Source organism: Bos mutus, chromosome 7, assembly GCF_027580195.1.
Source record: "Bos mutus isolate GX-2022 chromosome 7, NWIPB_WYAK_1.1, whole genome shotgun sequence".
NCBI classification, from domain to species: domain Eukaryota; kingdom Metazoa; phylum Chordata; class Mammalia; order Artiodactyla; family Bovidae; genus Bos; species Bos mutus.
In genome coordinates, this window is record NC_091623.1 from 43,047,916 (window position 1) to 43,066,436 (window position 18,521).

General features: G+C 39.9%; 1 protein-coding gene and 1 pseudogene across 1 annotated transcript; both read left to right on the plus strand.

The window, feature by feature from the left end:
- On the plus strand, positions 1-969 carry LOC102273942 (olfactory receptor 7A17). Its single transcript, XM_005904164.1, has one exon. It carries the CDS (start codon positions 1-3, stop codon positions 967-969), a length of 969 nt encoding a protein of 322 aa, XP_005904226.1.
- A 929-nt stretch (positions 970-1,898) lies between these two features.
- LOC102273650 (olfactory receptor 7A17-like) overlaps positions 1,899-18,521 on the plus strand; it is a 34,258-nt pseudogene continuing 17,635 nt past the window's right edge.

The window sequence follows — 18,521 nt, forward strand, 5'->3', positions numbered from 1 at the left end:
ATGGAACCAAAGAACCTAACGGGGGTTTCAGAATTTCACCTTCTGGGATTTTCAGAGGAACCAGAACTTCAATCTCTCATATTTGGACTTTTTCTCTCCATGTACCTGATCACTGTGTTTGGAAACCTGCTCATCATCCTGGCCGTCAGCTCAGACTCCCACCTCCACACCCCCATGTACTTCTTCCTCTCCAACCTGTCCTTTGTAGACATCTGCTTCACCTCCACCACCATCCCAAAGATGCTGTGGAACATCCAGACCCAGAGCAAAGTCATAACATTTGAAGGCTGCATCACCCAGGTGTATTTTTTCACACTCTTTATAGTACTGGACATTTTACTGCTGACTGTGATGGCCTATGACCGCTTTGTGGCCATCTGCCATCCCCTGCACTACTCAGTCATCATGAACCCCCAGCTCTATGGATTGTTGGTGCTGGTGTCATGGATCATCAGTATCCTGCATTTCTTGTTAGAAAGCTTAATGGTGTTGAGACTGTCCTTCTGTACAGTCTTAGAAATCCCCCACTTTTTCTGTGAACTCAATCAGATAATACAACTTGCTAGTTCTGACCCCTTTCTCAACAACATACTGATATATTTTGCAGCTGTCCTACTGGCTGGTGGTCCCCTCTCTGGTATCCTTTACTCATATTATAAGGTACTTTCCTCCATACATGGAATCTCATCAGCTCAGGGCAAGTATAAAGCATTTTCCAGCTGTGCATCTCACCTCTCCGTTGTCTCCTTATTTTATTGTACAGGTTTAGGAGTGTACCTTAGCTCTGCTGGTACCCACAGCTTACACTCAAGTGCAACAGCCTCGGTGATGTACACCGTGGTCACACCCATGCTGAACCCCTTCATCTACAGTCTGAGAAATAAAGACTTAAAGATGGGTCTGAAAATACTCTTTGAAGAGGTAGCTCTAAAATGTCATTTTGTTTTGGGGCTTAAGAAGTGCCCATGATAGCAGAGCTCAAAACCTGTGCCAAACATTGCCAGTCTTTGATCATATTGTGGAAGTAGAACATTGCCATTTTTATTTTCCTTGGAATTTCTATTTTGATTTTGACTTCACACAATGTGTACCACACACTCGTGTGTTTTGTCATATCTGTGATATGCATGATTTTTCCCTTTTTCATTTTCATACTCTCACAATTGCATTTCCAATCTTGGATGTGAAATATATGAAAATACCCATTTATCTCAAGAATCTACATGGATCTCTTAATTATTTCCTCTAAAATAAAATATGTCATATTGAGTATTTTTTATTTTGTTTGACTAAAAGAAATAATCATGAGCTGCATCATTCCCATAAGTGGGAAGAAAACTTCTTGGCAATCAGAACTATTTATAAGTCTACGACAGATGAAAATCTGAGACCATCATTTCTAACTTTTGCAAAAATCATTCTTTACATATCACTACATTAATTGCTCTTTTTGATAATCCAAATTTAACAGACTAGTTGTTATCACTGAGCAAGAGTATTTTCTACTCATTAAGCTCTTATTTTCTGTACAGCCTTGAGTCTACTCTGTCTACTATAGCCTTGAGTCTACTCTGTCACTAGAAATATCTGACAATAAAATACATCTCTAAGTGGAATCTACTCTGAAGTCACCTATGAGTAAATAGATAGATATAATATGGCTAATTATGGCCTTAGGCTGGTCGTCCCAGGTGATGCTTAGTTATAAAGAACCCACTTACCAATGCAAGAGACACAGGAGATATGGGTTCAATTTCTGGGCCGGGAAGGTTCCCTGGGGAAGTAAATGGCACACATGCCAGTATTCTTGCCTGGAGAATCCCATGAACAGAGAAGCCTGGTAGTTATGGTCCATTGGGTCACAAAGAGTAAAACACAACTGCAGTGACTAAGCATGCATGGCCTTAAACCTAAGTACGATGAAACAAAATACTGCCTATGAAAAAGATGTATTTTTCAGACAGTTCACATACTCATCAATATATGGACCATCAGTGTTCATTTATAAGGAATATTCATTGAGCTGAAGGACTGGAGGCACGTTTTGGTTTTTTATTAAATCATTTTCTTGTGTCTGTTTGAAATTTCCACTGCCTCCACAACATATAATTCCTTCCATTCCTCAGAATGAAATAACTTCCACTCTTTAAAATTTTCTCACAACTGCTAAAAGGGCAGAGAATGAACAGTATTAATATCATCCATTATATATCACCCTTATAAGGATGACTCACTGGAAAGCTTGGGTTCCTGTTGTGCAAATATGCATATCTTTCCAGCCTCTCCACATGACCTCAAAGGGAGTCAGTTTTCCATTTTTTTAATTTATTTTTGACATATTTTTTGTTTCATATTTTATATAAAATAAAGTTGAGCAGCAGAGTAGTCATGACAGTTATCTTCAAATTTCAAACAACTGTTTTCAACAAGCAGAATGAGACTATCACAATCACCTCCAATTCCATTCGGTTTTATTATCATATCAGTTAGCTGTGAAACTGAGCAAGATCTTGTGGGGTCTTCCCAGAGACAGACACTCTTGAGTCTCCTTCATCGTGTGTGCTGAGAATTTAAGCCTCTTAGGCTTTCCCTGAGATCCAAAGAGCAGATTTAATCAGAAAAGTGTGAAAATGCAGAACAAAGGAAAAGTGTCAAGTAAAACAAAACAAAGTCAAGGACCTTTGAGCTTCCCTGGTGGCTCAACAGTAAATATCTGCCTACCAATGCAAGAGATACAGGTTCGATCCCTGGATTGGGATGATCCCCTGGAGAAGAAAATGGCAACCCACTCCAGTATTTTTGCCTGGGAAATCCCATGGACATAGGAGCCTGGCAGGTTACTATCCATGGAGTCGCAAAGAATCAGACACAGCTTAGAGACTAAACAAAACAAAACACAAAATAGCAATAGCCTAGCCATAAGACAAAGTCAGGGCTTTCCAGGTGGCACTAGTAGTAAAGAACTTGCCTGCCAATTCAGGAGATGGAGGTTCAGACCTTGGGTCAGGAAGATCCCTTGGAGGAGGGCATGACAACCCACTCCAGTATTTTTGTCTGGAGAATCCCCTGAACAGAGGAGCTTGGCAGGCTATGGTCTGTAGGATCGCAGAGTCAGACATGACCAAAATGACTTAGCACTCACAAAATAAAATTAAGGACCTTCGCTCCTCTTCAAGGGCTATAGATAATTCCCTTTTCTTAACATTAAAGTATTTTTCTGGTTATTCTTTTTCTTTAATTAATTTATTTAATTGGGGGATAGTTACTTTGCAAGATTTTGAAGGTTTTTGCTAAACATCAATGTGAATTAGCCACAGATATACATGTGTCCGCTCCAACCTGAACCCACCTCCCTCCCCATCCTATCCCTCTAGGTTGTCACAGAACACTGGCTTTGAGTGTCCTGCTTCATTCATCGAACTTGCACTGGTCATCTATTTTACATATGGCAAGGTACATGTTTCATGCTATTCTTTCAAATCATCCCACCCCTGCCTATAGATAATTCTTGCACCATATGCTTGAGTCATCTTGAAGAGTCAAAAACTCCAATCAGGTGGAAAGTCTTAACTGCATGCCAACCACAAGCACCTAGACCCCTGACCAGTTGGAACAAGATTGATGACTATGATTCCAAAAACATTATTCTGTTAACTTACCACCAATCAATCAGAATAATTGCACACAATCTGATCTCACAACTTTGACCCAGTCTCTCACATTGTCTTTAAAACCTCTTTCCAGAAATGTATCAGAGATTTGGGGTCTTTTGAGCATGAGTTGCTCATTCTCCTTGTTTGGGACCCTGCAATAATCCCTGTGCTTTGCTGCAGCACAACCTGGTGTCAGTAGATTGGCTTTACTGCACTCAGGGGAGATACTCAAGTTTGGTTCAGTAACAACTGTTACATACAAACTTGCCTAAATAGAACTGATTAATAGAACATCTCTATTATCTAATGGCATTATAGGATGGGGACTTGTCCTGATCTCTGCAGGGCTTTTCATGAGTCTCTTGCTCTTCAGTCCCTAAGTCATATCTGACTCCCTGTGACCCCATGAACTGCACCATGCCAGGCTTACCTGTCCTTCACTATCTCCTGGAGTTTGTTCAAACTCATGCCCATTGAGTCAATGATTCCATCCAACCATCTCGTTCTCTGTCACCCCCTTCCTCTCCATGAGTCTGTAGTCAGACATGAAACTCTATGTTGTGATTCTAAGACTCATCCATGATGTCGTGTGAGGCTGTACTCCTCTTCTGTCTAAAACTCCTTTGATGTATGTAGGCTAATGTCCCAGTTTTTAGGGGGGAAATGAGTTTATTAATGTGAGTTGTCTTAATATAATTTAACTACCTTACATGTGTGTGTGCCCCGTAGCTCAGTCATGGCCGACTCTTTTGCGACCCCATGGACTGAAGCCTACCAGGCTCCTCTGTCTGTGGAATTTCCCAGGCAAAGAATACTGAAGTGAATTGCCATTTCCTTCTCCAGGGGATCTTCCTGACCCAGGGATGGAACCGTGTCTCCTGCATTTCCTGCATCGGCAGGTAGATTCTTTACTACTGAGCCATCTAGGAAGTCATTAACTACTTTAATATCCACATAAGAAGCTTTGCTTTATCTCATTTAGAAGCAAAACTTCCCACTCCTGTTAGATGTGATTCAGTTACCTTTGCTCCAGATACTTCCATGATATGCATACTGGAATTTTTAAATTCTGACAAATTGATTAAAGCATAGTTACATAGAATAAAGTGAACCCAGTTAAAAGTCATTAAAATTAAGAGTATATACAACCTAGTTCCATTTCTATATATCTTGAGAAGGTATGCAATAAGTTTTACTGCTTTGATATGTACTTTTTTTTTATTTTATTTTTTTATTTAATTTTATTTTATTTTTAACTTTACAACATTTTATTGATTTTGCCATATATCAACATGAATCTGCCACAGGTATACACGTGTTCCCATCCTGAACCCTCCTCCCTCCTCCCTCCCCGTACCATCCCTCTTAATAAATGGAATTCCCCTGGCCTCTGTTTCCTTACTTCTGAAGATAATGTGGAATAATAAACATAACTTCTGAGGAATGCTGTGAGAAAATAGGAAATCTGTAAAAATAGCTGTATAGCTAAAAAATTCATATGTAAGAGGCATGTGTGTGTGCATTAATTGTATATAATCTTCTCTCAGATAAACACATTAATATACATATAAGCACATGCACACAGAAACATTTATAATCCAATTTGTTATGTTGAAAGAAACTTGGTGCACTGGGATGATCCAGAGGGATGGTATGGGGAGGGAGGTGGGATGTGGGTTCAGGATGGGGAATACATGTACACCCATGGCAAATTCATGTCAATGTATGGCAAAACCAATACAATATTGTAAAGTAATTAGCCTCCAACTAAAATAAATAAATTTATACTAAAAAATAAACTTTTAAAGAAAGTTGGAATATAAAGAAATAAAAATAATGAATGTCTGAATTAACATGAAATTCAAGGAATATAGAAGTTTAGGCAAAATAATTTAAGTTAAAATGGGCCTCCCTTGTGGCTCAGTGGCAAAGAATCCGCCTGCCAATGCAGGAAACACGGGTTCAGTCCCTGGGTCGGGAAGACCCCCTGGAGAAAAAAATGGCAACCCACTCCAATATTCTTGCCTGGGAAATCCCACGGACAGAGGAGCCTGACAGGCTACAGTCTATTGGATCGCAAAGAGTTGAACACGACAGCAACTGAACAAAAACAGTGTGATCTTACTTGTGATAAAAATGACATCTTAATTAAGTCCTCACAATCAGACCCATGCTTATATTTATGGAGTGGGAACTCAATGCACCACCTAATAGGGCAAACATATCCAAACTGATTCTCATTTTTGTCTCCTATTAAAGTGGGTCACTCACACAAAATACCGTAATCCAGAGGAAACTAAATGACTGAATTGAGAAGCTTAAACCCAGTTCCTGTGAGCCATATTTTATTGGCTCAGTGACACATTTCATTCTTACTGTTGCATAACAAATTATTGCACTAGTGCCTTAAAAATTAAAGTTCTAAGAATCAAAAGTCTAGTTTCATCTCAATGGGCTGAATACAAGGTGTCTGTGAGAACTGGGATCCATCTGGAAGCTCCAGGGAAGAAAACTTCCCTACATCACTTTCTAGTAGGTTTGTGTTTTCCTGATCAAGTGGTTCTTTTGTTGTTTTTGTTCATTGTTGTTCAGTCACTAAGTCATGTCCAACTCTTTGAGACCCCATGGACTGAAGCACTCAAGGCTTCCCTGTATTTCGTTATCTCCCAGAGCTTGCTCAAACTCATTTCCATTGAGTCTATGATGCCATCCAATCATCTCCTCTGTCATCCCCTTCTCCTCCTTCCCTCAATCTTTTCCAGCATCAGGGTCTTTTCCAATGAGTCAGTTCTTCACATCAGGTAGTATTTTGTCATCTTCAAAATGTGTAGCATAGCATCTTCAACTCTCTCTCTGATCCCAGCTCTTCCTCTAGTCAACACATTTAGAGGACTGTTAGGATTACTTTATACCAACCTGGATAATCCAAGCTAATCTTCTCATTTTAAGGTCAATGATTAACAATTTTTTTAATCTACCAGCATTATGCTGTAAGCTAGCATATTCAAAAGCTCATGGTATTAGTATGTGGACAGCATTTTAAGGCCCATATTCTGCCCACTACAAAGGCTTTTTCTGCTATATGTTATTTGCTGTCATTCAAAAGCCCTTACATAAAAATTAAACAGAATTTATCACAGCCTCTGCAGTGAGTGAAAACTTTTCTTTCAAAGCTACATACAAAGATAATTTGGGGGGACTTCCCTGATGGCCCAGCAGTTAAAATTCTGATCTTCCAATGAGGGGGGTGAAGGTTTGATCTCTGGTCAGGAAACTAAGATCCCACATGTACCCTGTGGTAGAGCCAAGAAAAAAAAAATGATTTTGGGGAGAGAACACCGAAACACTCCTGTAACTGAATGTAACACAGGACCAGAGCTTTGTTACTCAAAGTATGACCTACAGACTAGAACCTGCAGCTTCAGTGCTCAGGATCTTGTTAGCAATGCAGAGTCTTAGAGCCCAAGAGACATTCAATTGGAATTTTCCTTGAATTGGAATTCCTGGTGATTTGTATGCACAATGGAATTGGAGAGATGCTGGTGTAAATGAGTTTTCTCACCGCCTAACTGTTAACATTTGGGGAAGGATAAACACTTGTGTTGAGTGTAATCCATGTGTTGTGAGTGTTTAGCAGCATCCCATCTTACAATGACAAATAAGACCAGGAGCAAAACCATCTCGGCTTGAGAAAAACTACCCAAAGTCTGAGAACTGGAACCATGCTGATAAAATTGCATTTAAGATTCCATCCCTAAACTGGTTTGTAATGTTCAGCAGAACATTAAATGCCTCTCAGAATCATTTCTGAAATGGTAAATGGAGTTATAATAGTATTACTTCACAGAAGGAACTTCTCTAAAAATTAAATCAGATCATCCCTATAATGTACTAAGATAATGAAGTGAAGTGAAAGTTGCTCACACGTGTCTGATCTTTGCGACCCCATAGACTATACAGTCCATGGAATTCTCCAGGCCAGAAGGCCAGAATACTGGAGTGGGTAGCCTTTCCCTTCTCCAGGGGATCTTCCCAACCCAGGGATGGAACCGAGGTCTCCCACATTGCAAGTGGACTCTTTACCAGCTGAGCCACAAAAGAAGCGAGAAGGGAACTAAGATAGATAATGGTAACTTAAAAATCTAAACATATCTCATAATTTACAAACATTTTATAATAAGGAGCAAAATGACAGCTCTTTCTTTATATATAAGTGTAAAATGCCAATTGGTTTTAGCAAAGGTGTCAGGGAGCCAAGGAGTGCACTGTCCAATGTTTCACATTAAAAGAACAAAGTTGTCCCTCCTATGATGAACTGAATAATAAATTACTCAGCTATAAAAAGGAATGCATTTGAGCCAGTTAAATGAAAAGGGAAAACCTCTAGACCATTCAGATATGACCTAAACCAAATTCCTAACGATTATACAGCAGAAGTGAGAAATAGATTTAAGAGACTAGATCTGATAGACAGAATGCCTGATGAACTGTGGATGGAGGTTCGTGACATTGTACAGGAGACAGGGAGCAAGACCATCCCCAAGAAAAAGAAATGCAAAAAAGCAAAATGGCTGTCTGAGGAGGCCTTGCAAATAGCTGTGAAAAGAAGAGAAGCAAAAAGCAAAGGAGAAAAAGGAAAGATATATGTACGCATTTGAATGCAGAGTTCCAAAGAATAGCAAGGAAATAAGAAAGCCTTCCTCAGTGATCATTGCAAAGAAATACAGGAAAACAGTAGAATGGGAAAGATGAGAGGTCTCTTCAAGAAAATTAGAGATACCAAGGGAGTATTTCATGCAAAGATGGGCACAGTAAAGCACAGAAATGGTATGGACCTAATAGAAACAGAAGATATTAAGAAGAGGTGGCAAGAATACACAGTAGAACTATACAAAAAAGATCTTAATGACCCAGATAACCATGTTGGTGTGATCACTCACCTAGAGCCAGACATCCTGGAATGTGAAGTCAAGTGGGCCTTAGGAAGCATCACTATGAACAAAGCTAGTGGAGGTGATGGAATTCCAGCTGAGCTATTTCAAATCCTAAAAGATGTTGCTGTGAAAGTGCTGCAATCAATATGCCAGCAAATTTGGAGAACTCAGCAGTGGCCACAGGACTGGAAAAGGTCAGTTTTCATTCCAATCCCTAAGAAAGGCAATGCCAAAGAATGCTCAAACTACTGCACAACTGCACTCATCTCACATGCTAGCAAAGAAATGCTCAGAATTCTCCAAGCCAGGCTGCAACAATACATGAACCATGAACTTCCTGATGTCCAAGCCGGTTTTAGAAAAGGCAGAGGAACCAGAGATCAAATTGCCAACATCTGTTGGGTCATTGAAAATGCAAGAGAGTTCCAGAAAAACATCTATTTCTGCTTTATTGATATGCCAAAGCCTTTGACTGTGTGGATCACAATAAACTGTGGAAAATTCTGAAAGAGAAGGGAATACCAGACCACCTGATCTGCCTCTTGAGAAACTTATATTCAGGTCAGGAAGCAACAGTTAGAACTGGACATGGAACAATAGACTGGTTCCAAATAGGCAAAAGAGTACGTCAAGGCTGTATATTGTCACCCTGCTTATTTAACTTATATACATCATGAGAAATACTGGACTGGATGAAGCATAAGCTGGAGTCAAGATTGCTGGGAGAAATATCAATAACCTCAGATATGCAGATGACACCACCGTTATGGAAGAAATCGAAGACCAACTAAAGATCCTCTTGATGAAAGTGAAAGAGGAGAGTGAAAAAGTTGGCTTAAAGCTCAACATTCAGAAAACAAAGATATGGCATCTGGTCCCATCACTTAATAACAAATAGATGGAGAAACAGTGGAAACAGTGGTAGACTTCATTTTGCGGGGGATGCAAAATCACTGCGTGTGGTGACTACAGCCATAAAATTAAAAGACGCTTACTCATTGGAAGAAAAGTTATGACCAAGCTAGACAGCATATTAAAAAGCTATAAAACTCCTAGAGGAGAACATAGGCAAAACACTCTCCGACATAAATCACAGCAGGATTCTCTATGACCCACCTCCCAGAATATTGGAAATAAAGGAAACTATTAGCAAGGTGAAAAGGCGGCCTTCAGAATGGGAGAAAATAAGAGCAAATGAAGCAACTGACAAACAACTAATCTCAAAAATATACAAGCAACCCCTACAGCTCAACTCCAGAAAAATAAATGACCCAATCAAAAAATGGGCCAAAGAACTAAATAGACATTTCTCCAAAGAAGACATACAGATGGCTAACAAACACATGAAAAGATGCTCAACATCACTCATTATCAGAGAAATGCAAATCAAAACCACTATGAGGTACCATTTCACACCAGTCAGAATGACTGTGATCCAAAAGTCTACAAGCAATAAATGCTGGAGAGGGTGTGGAGAAAAGGGAACCCTCTTACACTATTGGTGGGAATGCAAACTAGTACAGCCACTATGGAGAACAGTATGGAGATTCCTTAAAAAACTGGAAATAGAACTGCCTTATGATCCAGCAATCCCACTGCTGGGCATACACACTGAGGAAACCAGAATTGAAAGAGACACGTGTACCCCAATGTTCATCGCAGCACTGTTTATAATAGCCAGGACATGGAAGCAACCTAGATGCCCATCAGCAGATGAATGGATAAGAAAGCAGTGGTACATATACACAATGGAGTATTACTCAGCCATTAAAAATAATACATTTAAATAGGTTCTAATGAGGTGGATGAAACTGGAACCTATTATACAGAGTGAAGTAAGTCAGAAAGAAAAACACCAATACAGTATACTAATGCATATATATGGAATTTAGAAAAATGGTAACAATAACCCTGTGTACGAGACAGCAAAAGAGACACTGATGTATAGATCAGTCTTATGGACTCTGTGGGAGAGGGAGAGGGTGGGGAGATTTGGGAGAATGGCATTGAAACATGTATAATATCATGTATGAAATGAGTAGCCAGTCCAGGTCCGATGCACGATACTGGATGCTTGGGGCTGGTGCACTGGGATGACCCAGAGGGAGGGTATGGGGAGGGAGGAGGGAGGAGGGTTCAGGATGGGGAACACAGGTATACCTGTGGCGGATTCATTTCGATATTTGGCAAAACTAATACAATATTGTAAAGTTTAAAAATAAAATTAAATTAAAAAAAAAAAAAAAGTGAAAAGTGAAAGGGAAGTCGCTCCGTCGTGTCTGACTCTTAGCGACCCCATGGACTACAGCCTACCAGGCTCCTCCATCCATTGGGATTTTCCAGGCAAGAGTAATGGACTGGGGAGCCATTGCCTTCTCCGAATTTTATGGTATATCATGATAATTCATAACACAAAGTGTCCCAAAGTTGGTAGTAATTGGTTTGCCACTAATCAAGATTGAATGTATTTACTTGGTTTTCTCCAGACTGATAATAAAAAGTAGAATAATAACTACTGTGAATAAAGTCCTAATAAATAAGAAAAAAAAATAAATAAATAAAATTAAAAGCTTCTGCACAACAAAGGAAGCTATAAGCAAGGTGAAAAGACAGCCTTCAGAATGGGAGAAAATAATAGTAAATGAAGCAACTGAAAAGAATTAATCTCAAAAATACACAAGCAACTCAATTCCAGAAAAATAAACCACCCAATTCAAAACTGGGCCAAAGAACTAAACAGACATTTCTCCAAAGAAGACATACAGATGGCTAACAAACACATGAAAAGATGCTCAACATCACTCATTATCAGAGAAATGCAAATCAAAACCACAATGAGGTACCATTTCACACCAGTCAGAATGGCTGTGATCCAAAATCTACAAACAATAAATGCTAGAGAGGGTGTGGAGAAAAGGGAACCCTCTTACACTATTGGTGGGAATGCAAACTAATACAGCCACTATGGAGAACAGTGTGGAGATTCCTTTAAAAACTGGAAATAGAACTGCGATACGACCCAGAAATCCCACTGCTGGGCATACATACTGAGGAAACCAGAAGGGAAAGAGACACGTGTACCCCAATATTCATCGCAGCACTGTTTGTAATAGCCAGGACATGGAAGCAACCTAGATGTCCATCAGCAGATGAATGGATAAGAAAGCAGTGGTACATATACACAATGGAGTATTACTCATCCATTAAAAAGAATACATTTGAATCAGTTCTAATGAGGGGGATGAAACTGGAACCTATTACACAGAGTGAAGTAAGTCAGAAAGAAAAACACCAATACAGTATACTAATGCATATATATGGAATTTAGAAAGATGGTAACAATAACCCTGCATGCAAGAGAGCAAGACACTCAAATGTACAGAACAGTCTTTTGGACTCTGTGGGAGAGGGAGAGGGTGGGATGATTTGGGAGAATGGCATTGAAACATGTATAATATCATATAAGAAACGAATCACCAGTCCAGGTTTGATGCAGGATACAGGATGCTTGGGGCTGGTGCATTGGGATGACCCAGAGGGATAGTACAGGGAGGGAGGAGGGAGGGGGGTTCAGGATGGGGAACACGTGTACACCCATGGTGGATTCATGTTGATGTATGGCAAAAACCAATACAATATTGTAAAGTAAAAAAATAATAATAATAAAAATAAATAAATAAAATTATCTGTATAATTCTCAAAATCCATAAAAAATAAATAAAAGGTAGAGACATTACTTTGCCAACAAATGTCCCTGTAGTCAAGGCTATGGTTTTTCCAATGGTCATGTATGGATGTGAGAGTTGGACTATAAAGAAAGCTGAGTGCCAAAAAAATGATGGTTTTGAACTGTAGTGTTGGCGAAGACTCTTGAGAGTCCCTTGGACTACAAGGAAATCCAACCAGTTCATCCTAAAGGAGATTAGTCCTAGATGTTCATTGGAAGGACTGATGTTGAAGCTGAAACTGCAATGCTTTGGCCACCTGATGCGAAGAACTGACTCATTTGAAAAGACCCTGATGCTGGGAAAGATTGAGAGCAGGAGGAAAAGGGACGTCAGAGGATGAGATGGTAGGATGGCATCACCAACTCAATGGACATGAGTTTGAGTAAACTCCGGGAGTTGGTGATGGACAGGGAGGTCTAGAGTGCTGCAGTCCATGGGGTAGCAAAAGGTCAGACACGATTGAGCCACTGAACTGACTCAGTGAATGAGATGGGTGAACCTAGAGTCTATTATACACAGTGAAGTAAGTCAGAAAAAGAAAGACAAATATAGTATATTAACTCATATATATAGGTAATCTACAAAGATGGCATCGACGATCCTATGTGCAGGGCAGCAAAGGAGACACAGACATAAAGAACAGACTTTTGGACTCAGTGGGAGAAGGAGAGAGTGGGATAACTTGAGAAAATAGCATTGGAACATTTACATTACCATATGTAAAATAGATAGCCAGTGGGAGTTTGATATATGTCACAGGGCACCCAAAGCCAGTGCTCTGTGACAAGCTGTAGGGATGGAGTTGGGAGGAAGGTGGGAGGGAGGTTCAGCAGGGAGGGGACACATGTATACCTGTGGCCGATTCATGCAGAAATATGGCAAAAACCATCACAGTATTGAAACGTGATTATGCTGTGATTAAAATACATAAAGTTAGTCAAAAAAAAGAAAAGAATAATTTTCTAAGGGTTTTGCAGGGTATGTAGCCTCCTTGAAAAACATCGCAAGTCAATGATTTAATGACTCATCAAACTTGTTCAAGAAAGTTGCTTCAGTCTGACATACTGGAGAAAATTTAATTTCGGGGTTGAGATAACATGCTTGGAGTTTAGACCTCTGGAAAGCAAGAAAGTTAATAGAAAAGAATCAATAAAAACTGAATTTGCCTGGCTTATAAGTGGTATCCTGTGAGCAAAGAAACAGTGGGGGGAAAGCCTTTCTGTCCAGATGAAGTCCCACAGGGAATTCAGGTGCTTACAGGTTGTAGCACCATGAGGGAAATGTATCTAATGAGCAGACATAGAGAGCTGTAAATACCTCCTCTGCTGCATCCCTGAGCTTGTACAACCTGGGCATGATTGAGACAGTTTTTGCTCTTGGAGTCCTGAGGCTATACAAGACCAAAGCTTGACCCCTTCCTGCTGTCTTGTCTGGGGCAGAGCTCCAGTCTTCCTCCTTGAGTGTCCAGGAAGGGATTCAGATTTCCACCCAAAGAACTTCTCAGAGTTCCCATGCAGGTGAGTCCAAGAACCCAAAAGACAACTGATGAAAAAAACCTGAGAAAATGAAATCCAAGAATGTTTACCTGATGGTGCTCAAGCATCAGCCCCACCCAGATCACAGAGACCACTGTGGCTGTTTGTTTGCTTTATTAAATACTAGTATAGCTTTATGATACAAAAAAAAAAAGAGAAGTGAACATTGGATTCAGTAAGGCAACATTCAGGGATGACAACTAAATGATAGGAATGGAAGCCCAATTCGAAGAGGGATGAGAGGCATAAAGTGCTTCCAGTAAAAGTAGAACATGTATCCAAATATTTTATCAATTAACTGGAGCACTGATATGGGTATCAACTATGTTGTTGTTGTTGTTGTTTAGTCACTAAGTCATGTCTGACTCTTTTGCAACCCCATGGACTGCACCCCGCCAGACTCCTCTGTCCATGGGACTTCCCAGGCTGGAGTACTAGAGTGGGTGGCCATTTCCTTCTCCAGGGTATCTTCCAACCCAGGGTTTGAACCGGCATCTTCTGCACTGGCAGGCGGATTCTTTACCACTGATCCATCAGGGAAGCCCTAGGGTATTAATTATGGAGGAATATACAATGAAGAAATTTCTTACTAATTTTTATGATAGGCCATAATTAACCATGTTTTTATATTGAGTAAGATCCGTGTCAAGGAATGCCCGGTAATACATGTTTGCAACAATAGCACACGTATTTCACAGTATCTGAGACATCTATTTCACAGTGCCTGCTGCTGCTGCTGCTGCTGCTGCTAAGTCACTTCAGTCGTGTCCGACTCTGTGCGACCCCATAGAAGGCAGCCCACCAGGCTCCCCCGTCCCTGGGAATCTCCAGGCAAGAACACTGGAGTGGGTTGCCATTTCCTTCTCCAATGCATGAAAGTGAAAAGTGAAAGTGAAGTTGCTCAGTCATGTCCCACCCTTAGCGACCCCATGGACTGCAGCCTACCAGGCTCCTCTGTCCATGGGATTTTCCAGGCAAGAGTACTGGAGTGGGGTGCCATTGTCTTCTCCATTCACAATGTCTTCTGTGAAGTAAATAACAAAATTTTTAAGATGTTAAAGGGCATATGGTAATGATCTTACTTTGGAATTATTTCATTTCTCATGAGGTTAACTATGTATGTGATTTTGTTAGCCATTTACTTTCTCTACCACCAATTATCTGAGTCCTTTGCTTTTTAAAATTGGGTTAATTCTCTTTTTATATCATGATGTAACAGTTCTTTAGCAAAATATCTTTATTGAGACACTTCATGTATAAATATTATATATACTAGAGGTATAAAACTTAATGCATTGATATGTGTACAAATTATGGAAAGATCATCAAGTCAAGCTAAGTAACACAAGTAACTGTTTTGTGTGTTTGTGTGTGTGTGTTCAGAAGATTTAAGATCTTTCTACCTAGGAAATTTTAAGCAGTGAGCCCTTTACTTTTGTATGGTAGGATGAAAGAATTTTGCTTGTTTTTCATTGCACTCTTTCAAATAAAGAATTAGAGTTTTCCCACAAGCTGGATGTTTGCCTTTTAGTTACTTTATGCATGTACATATATATTTAGCCTCCTTGGGGGCTCAGTGGTAAAGAATCCTCCTGTCAGTGCAGGAGACACAGGTTCAATCCCTGGATCAGAAAGATCCCCTGGAGAAGGAAATGGAAACCCATTCCAGTATACTTGCCTGGGAAATCTCATGGACAAAGGAGTCATGTGTTCTTTCCATTGATTCATTTATGAAACAAAAAAAAAACTGTCATTTTAATATTCTTCACTTGCGGATTATTGTTCTAAACAAAATGATAGAGAAAGTTCTGCATGCCTAGTCCTAATAAACTGCCTTTATAGATTTTTCCAAAATTTTTGCATCTGCGATTTCTATTATTACTTTGAACTTTTGAATCTAAATCTATTTCCAAATGTTGAATCACACTTATCTATTATTTGAAAGGCATTTTTCACTACCATTTGACCACAGATCACCCTTAACTTCCTTCAGTTCAGTTCAGTTCAGTCGCTCAGTCGTGTCCGACTCTTTGAGACCCCATGAATCACAGCACGCCAGGCCTCCCTGTCCATCGCCAACTCCCGGAGTTCACTCAGACTCATGTCCATCGAGTCAGTGATGCCATCCAGCCATCTCATCCTCTGTCGTCCCCTTCTCCTCCTGCCCCCAATCCCTCCCAGCATCAGGGTCTTTTCCAATGAGTCAACTCTTCGCATGAGGTGGCCAAAGTACTGGAGTTTCAGCTTTAGCATCATTCCTTCCAAAGAAATCCCAGGGCTGATCTCCTTCAGAATGGACTGGTTGGATCTCCTTGCAGTCCAAGGGACTCTCAAGAGTCTTCTCCAACACCACAGTTCAAAAGCATCAGTTCTTCAGCGCTCAGCCTTCTTCACAGTCCAACTGTCACATCCATACATGACCACTGGAAAAACCATAGCCTTGACTAGACGGACCTTTGTTGGCAAAGTAGTGTCTCTGCTTTTCAATATGCTATCTGGGTTGGTCATAACTTTCCTTCCAAGGAGTAAGTGTCTTTTAATTTCATGGCTGCAGTCACCATCTCCAGTGATTTTGGAGCCAAAATAAATAAATAAATAAAGTCTGACACAGTTTCCACTGTTTCCCCATCTATTTCCCATGAAGTGATGGGACCAGATGCCATGATCTTAGCTTTCTGAATGTTGAGCTTTAAGTCAACTTTTCACTCTCCACTTTCACTTTCATCAAGAGGCTTTTGAGTTCCTCTTCACTTTCTACCATAAGGGTGGTGTCATCTGCATATCTGAGGTTATTGATATTTTTCCCAGGAATCTTGATTCCAGCTTGTGCTTCTTCCAGTCCAGCGTTTCGCAGGATGTACTCTGCATATAAGTTAAATAAAATTAAATCCCTTATGATTATACAGTGGAAGTGAGAAATAGATTTAAGGGCCTAGATCTGATAGATAGAATGCCTGATGAACTATGGAATGAGGTTCATGACATTATACAGGAGACAGTAATCAACACCATCCCGTGGAAAAGAAATGCAAAAAAGCAAAATGGCTGTCTGGGGAGGCCTTACAAATAGCTATTAAAAGAAGAGAAGTGAAAAGCAAAGGAGAAAAGGAAAGATATAAGCATCTGAATGCAGAGTTCCAAAGAATAGCAAGAAGAGATAAGAAAGCCTTCCTCAGCGATCAATGCAAAGAAATAGAGGAAAACAACAGAATGGGAAAGACTAGAGATCTCTTCAAGAAAATTAGAGATACCAAGGGAACATTTCATGCAAAGATGGGCTGGATAAAGGACAGAAATGGTATGGACCTAACAGAAGCAGAAGATATTAAGAAGAGGTGGCAAGAATACACAGAAGAACTGTATAAAAAAGATCTTCATGACCCAGATAATTATGATGATGCGATCACTGACCTAGAGCCAGACATCCTGGAATGTGAAGTCAAGTGGGCCTTAGAAAGCATCACTAGGAACAAAGCTAGTGGAGGTGATGGCATTCCTGTTGAGCTATTTCAAATCCTGAAAGATGATGCTGTGAAAGTGCTGCACTCAATATGCCAGCAAATTTGGAAAACTCAGCAGTAGCCACAGGACTGGAAAAAGTCAGTTTTCATTCCAATCCCAAAGAATGTTCAAACTACAGCACAATAGCACTCATCTCACATGCTAGTAAAGTAATGCTCAAAATTCTCCAAGCCAGGCTTCAGCAATATGTGAACTGTGAACTTCCAGATGTTCAAGCTGGTTTTAGAAAAGGCAAATGAACCAGAGACCAAATTGCCAACATCTGCTGGATCATATAAAAAGCAAGAAAGCTCCAGAAAAACATCTATTTCTGCTTTATTGACTATGCCAAAGCCTTTGACTGTGTGGACCACAATAAACTGTGGAAAATTCTGAAAGAGATGGGAATACCAGACCACCTGACCAGCCTCTTGAGAAACCTATATGCAGGTCAGGAAGCAACAGTTAGATCTGGACATGGAACAACAGACTGGTTCCAAATAGGAAAAGGAGTATGTCAAGGCTGTATATTGTCACCCTGCTTATATAACTTACATGCAGAGTAACTTCTTCAATTTAAGCACATTTAAATCAACAAATCTTCATAGAAGATGAAATGATAAATTAAACCCTACAGTTTCCTTACATTTAAAAAATACTTCTGTTATATTCTTTTGTTTCCAAGTCATTGACAATGTAATTTTATATTATGACCCTCATTCGTGTTGTTAAATTCTTTTATTTCATGTCTTTATATAAATATCAAAGTCTCAGAACAACAAATAAAAGAATTCACATGAGAAATAGGAGAAAGAAGTTTGCCTTCTCTGCTATCAGTCCATGTTAAAACAGTCAGATAAATATAAAGGAAGCACAGGAAAACCAACTTTTGTTGCCTGATATTAAAAATAGCCAACATTCAATTCATTGTCATTGTGCTTTGTATACATTCTTTTGTTAAACTTGGGTTATTCCTTTTGCTCACTTTTCTCTTGGGGCTGTACAATCCATAAGTGTTTCAGACCATAAAGATATCAGCACTTTCAGTTCAGTTCAGCTCAGTCGCTCAGTCATGTCCGACTCTTCGCGACCCCATGAACCGCAGCACGCCAGGCCTCCCTGTCCATCACCAACTCCCAAAGTTCACCCAAACTCATGTCGATCAAGTCG

Excerpts from the sequence above, each read along its gene's own strand:
- LOC102273942 (XM_005904164.1), top strand. The coding sequence starts at position 1 with ATGGAACCAAAGAACCTAACGGGGGTTTCAGAATTTCACCTTCTGGGA.